At 37.3% G+C, this 5,185-nt stretch overlaps 1 protein-coding gene across 1 annotated transcript; it reads right to left on the bottom strand.

Moving 5' to 3' along the window:
• Positions 1-3,655: 3,655 nt before the first annotated feature.
• Positions 3,656-4,608, bottom strand: LOC122281343 (phenylacetaldehyde oxime monooxygenase CYP71AN24-like). The gene is made up of 2 exons (XM_043092748.1): positions 4,389-4,608; positions 3,656-3,999 (listed from the first exon to the last, which is right to left on the bottom strand). The coding sequence occupies exons 1-2, from the start codon at positions 4,606-4,608 to the stop codon at positions 3,656-3,658; spliced, it is 564 nt and encodes a 187-aa protein (XP_042948682.1).
• Between the last annotated feature and the right edge of the window lie 577 nt (positions 4,609-5,185).

The raw sequence follows: 5,185 nt of genomic DNA, 5'->3' as shown, positions 1-5,185 counted from the left end.
GCATAACATATTTTTGATATTCTATTCTTTATTTTTATTTTATTTTATTTCTAATTTTTATTTTTATTTCTTTTTTTTTATAGGCTAAGAAATGCAAGAGACTTAAAGGAGAATTCACTATTTACTTTTGACTTGGGATTAAAAAGGACTTTTGGCATTAGATGGGGAATTCAAGACTTATAAGGCAACCACTACTCTATGAAGACTTTGACTTGGGACAAAAGGAGATGATGCATAAATTCATTTTATTAATTGAGTGCCACACGTCAATTGGTAGGAGGAATTTAATTCATATTAGGACTTTTGACCAAAGGCATGGCATCATTTTATTTCACCTAGTGCCGCAACACATTTTTGGGTAGTTTTCATTTCAAGCCGCACACTTATATTCTCTTTGGAGCATTTTTCAGCCACACCAATTTTTCTCTTGGGGGCTTCCATTCAATGTCGCACAGAATTATTAATTGGTAGAAGAGGAACTGCAGCGCCATTGCAGAACTCCTTGAAAGGTCCAATTGCTACTGCAGTCTAGCCTTTTCCACTGCTTTCAATATACATCTCCGTCCATTTGGCTTGATCTTTTCATTCCTACTTTTTATTTAATTTCAATTTGAAGTTTATGATGTATTCTTGATATTTTTGGATTAAAAATTTGAAAATTTTATTTGCTGTTTATTTTATTTTATGTCAGTTATTTTTTTTGTTTCTTTAAACTTCCATTAAATATGCATTATAATTACATTTTAGATTAATTTCAGTTTATTATTTAATTTTCAGATTAATTAAAATTGTTTAGCTTCGTTGAATCTTTAATTATTAATTTCAATTTGTTAGTTTTTTACATTCCATTTACATACTAAAAAATAAATAAAAAAATCCAAAAGTATGAATCTAATCTTTGACTAGTGCCATTTTTATTTCCATTACACTCTTTCATTCTTTGTACATGCCACCATTTTTGTTTATGATACTTTTCACCATTTTATACGAGTTTGGATTTAAACAACTTTTTCCGATGAGACAATCTAGGAATTTTATTCCTAATTATTACACGACATCCTTTTGCATTTGGGATAGCCTTTGTATTACTCATTTTTGAGTGAGTCAGATAGCCACCAAAATCAATGTCACATGTTGCTAGTGCAAGTATACTACCAAGCCAACAAAGGGTGAATGGCGACATCAGCATAAAGAGATAAAATATGGTAAAATCACTTCTACAATGTGTATAGTGGCTGCCATATATAATTTATATAGAAAAGGTTTGTTATAAGAGGTTACATAGGATAAGTATGAGATATGCGATTACACAAGTCTAGATGATATTGTTAAGATCATGATCCATTTGGTGAGTGTTCAATATCCCCCCTCAAGTTGAATGGTACTAGAAGAATGTTGAGCTTGCTCATGAGAAAGCTGAAGCGTTGAGAGGACAACGAATTTGTAAGGACATCAGCAAGCTGATCCTTGCTGGAGATGAAGCGAACATCTAAAGCCTTGCGCTGAACTTGTTTTCGAACAAAATGATAGTGAATTTCAATATGCTTCATGAGGGCATAAAACATTAGATTCACCGTGACATAAGTAGCACCTACATTATCACACCAAAGAGTGGGTGAATGAGAGAGAGAGATGCCCATCTCATGAAGGAGAGACTGAACCCAAATTGACTAGGTAGTGACATTGGTGATAGCATTGTTTCTTGGAGCTCCAAGAGATAAGATTAGGGCCGAGGAAGACATAGTAGGCACCTGTGGATTTGCAATCATTAGCATAGTCAACCCAGTCGACATCGAAATAGATAGAGAGTTGAGATGTGGACCCATGGTGTAGAAGGAGACCATTATCAATTGTATTCTTGAGATACCATAGGATTCGTTCGGCTGCCGCCCAATGAAAAATTGAGGAATGATGCATGAATTGACAAACTTTGTTAATGGCAAAGGAAATATCTGGTCTTCTTAGGGAGAGCTATTGTAAGGTGCCAAGAGTGCTCTGATATAAGTAAGGATCTTCAAAAGTGGTGCTGTCAAACTTGGAGAGTGGGGCAGAGGTGGACATGGGCGAGGAGACCGGTTTGGCCTCAAACATCTTTATTCTCTCCAATAGATTAAAGATATACCTGCGTTGAGATAAAAAAAGAAGCCATCCAAAAATTTGGTGGCTTCCACTCTTAGAAAATAATTTAGTTCACCAAGATCTTTAAGAGAAGAATCCCGATTTAAAGCCCAGATGAAAGATTCAACAGAACTTGTATGTGAGCCAGTTATGATAATGTCATCAACATAAACAAGAATAAATAGATGAACGCCACCCTCATGATAAATAAAAAAAGATGAATTCGATTTGGAATTCAAAAAACTAAAAGAGATAAGTTTCTCATAGAGTCGAGAGTACCAGGTATGAGGTGCTTGTTTCAGATCATAGATTGACTTTTGTAGACAACAAACATAATCGGAAAGTTGAGAGTGGACATAACCAAGCGATTGAGCCATGTAAACTTCCTCAGATAAGAGGTCATGGAGGAAGGCATTGTTGACATCAATTTGGTGAAGGGGCCAGCCATGAGAAACAGCATAGGAGAGTACTGCCCTTATGGTAGCGGGTTTAACTACAGGACTGAAGGTGTCAGAGTAGTCAATACCTTGTTATTGATGATAGCCCGTGGCAACAAGACGAGCTTTGCACCGATTACAAGTCCCATCAGAGTTGAATTGGACCGAAATAGCCACTTGTTTCCCACAACATTCCTGCCTGGACGTCAAGAACAAGAAACCATGTGCCATTTTTCATGAGTGCCAAGAACTCTTGGTCCATTGCAAGGCTACACTCTTTATATTTTGCAGCCTCAGTATAACATGTAGGTTTATTTGGAATCTCCGCTTTCTCCATAAACAAGGCCTTAGGAAGAGAATTTATGGTCCCATCATAGAATTGTTTCAGTTTGGAGATGCCAACTTGTGAGCATGCGGTCATTGGATGAGCTTGAGGAGTGGGTGAGAGCACCATGTCAAGACTAGGAGGATGTAGTGACTGAATGGGATTTGGGGACTTGGTAGTGGATGAGGGAGAGATAGACGTGGGTGAGTTGAACTTTGAATAAGTTGGAGAGAAAGAGTCATCTAGTCGTGAGGATAATGCTGAGTTGTTATGAGATGGAGAATTTGAAAATGGTACAGCCAAAAACTTTTTTGACCCCGAAAATAAGGAATCATCTGAGATTTCCAGATAAGATAGTTATCTTTGGTAAGGCAAATGGTGACAACATGATGAAGACTGACAATTGGTGGAGGAGAGGGTGTGATTGGGATGGTGGTTGACATGGCTAAAGTATTTGAGTCAGTGGTGATAGGATCGAAGAAGACAGGAATTAGAGAAAATGCTCTAATACCATAAAGAGATAAAATATGGTAAAATCACTTCTACAATGTGTAGAGTGGCTACCGTATATAATTTATATAGAAAAGGTTTGTTACAAGAGATTACATAGGATAAGTATGAGATATGCGGTTACACAAGCCTAGATAATATTGTTAAGATCATGATCCGTTTAGTGAGTGTTCAATACAGCAAAGGTCATCCTTTTGCATCAAAAAGTAATTTTATTTGCACAACGATATTGATCTAATGATTTGGTCTAGAATGGATGAATCAATCAAGGAGAGTGCAATATAGCAGGTACCAGATGAAGAGGAATTTTCCTAGCCACAGTGAGCCTATAAACTTCTCCCATGCCCAAGTCTTGCCCCTTTATACTAGCTATCGGCAACCTCCAGTCAAACCAACATAACATTTTGGCAATCACATACTCAACTGAAGTGAGACCAAATGTCAACCATGGGCTTCCCCTTCTCCCACCTCCAAATGGAAGAAATTCAAAGTCTTGGCCTTTGAAATCGATTGCGTTATCAATGAATCTCTCAGGGAGAAATTCTTCAGGCCTCTCCCATACAGTTGGATCCCTCTGGATTGCCCATACATTGACATATACTCTTGTTTCTGAAGGTATATAATAACCACCAAATTTCACCCTTGTTGATGTTTCTCAAGGTATCAAAAAAGGAAGTGTTGGATGCAGGTGAGAGTTTCCTTGATAATACATTTCAAGTAAACCATTTGATTGATGTCATTCTCATCTATCTTCAACTTGTTGCCCACCACTCTTCTCACCTCTTCTTGTGCTCTCTTCATAATGTTTGGATTTTTTTATGAGCTCTGCCATTAACCATTCCGTAGTTGTTGAAGACGTCTCACATCCTCCCACAAACATGTCATGAAATTGTTGGAAAAGAAAACTTTACAGGTGATTGTGTGTTGGTGTGTGTGGATGTGTCCCAAGTGTTTGATTGCTTTGAGGTTTTCTTGAGTGAACTCATAGTCACGCATGCCTTCCTCTTGAAGTTGGACAAGAGTATCAACAAAATCTTTCTTATTTGGTTGGCCATGATCATCAACTCTCACTTTCCTATGTTCTTCAATGACTTGATCTAATAATGGATCAATTTCTCTAACGATGGCTTTCAAACTTGGGATTAGTCCGGTAAGAACATCAATCCATCCTAAAGAAGGGAAAAAATCTCTGGCACTGAATGATGTCAATAGAACCATTACCCTTCTTGCTAGCTATTTAAACCTACTCTTACCATCTCCTCCTTCATACTTCTGCCCAAGTGTACTCTAGATACAATATTGTTTGAGGTTGTAAAGAACATCTCACTTAGATTAACATAATTTTGTTTGAGGCACGACTCACGTATCCTATTTGTTAATAAAATAACCTCTTCTTCCCTTACATATTGGAATGATTACACTCTTCTGAGGCTCAAAAGTTCAAGGATGCAGATTCTCCTTGCTTGTCTCCAATATTCACCATAGGATGCGAACCCTATGCTTGTACAACCGTACAGTAATATGTGTGCACATGGGTTCATTTCATACTTGGCAAGAGCAGGTCAATTTTTGGTTTCACCGTGCTGGTAACTCCTCTTATATTTAGACCATTTTTGGCCTTATTCCATCTATAGTTTCTTGGAAGTTATGGGATAGACGTTGCAAAGCTAGATTTGATGGGAAGGCGGACACGCCTAAGTCAGTAAGGAACAGTATCAAATTTTGGATTTTTCATCTTATAAAAGTGTCTATGAAACATTTGAGATTGTCTAAGCAAGATGATGATATCTTAAGG

The sequence above is a fragment of the Carya illinoinensis genome, chromosome 11 (assembly GCF_018687715.1).
Source record: "Carya illinoinensis cultivar Pawnee chromosome 11, C.illinoinensisPawnee_v1, whole genome shotgun sequence".
In the NCBI taxonomy this organism is placed as follows: Eukaryota; Viridiplantae; Streptophyta; class Magnoliopsida; order Fagales; family Juglandaceae; genus Carya; species Carya illinoinensis.
The sequence above is the reverse complement of the archived record's forward strand: the minus strand, read 5'-3'. Positions and strand labels throughout refer to the sequence as shown.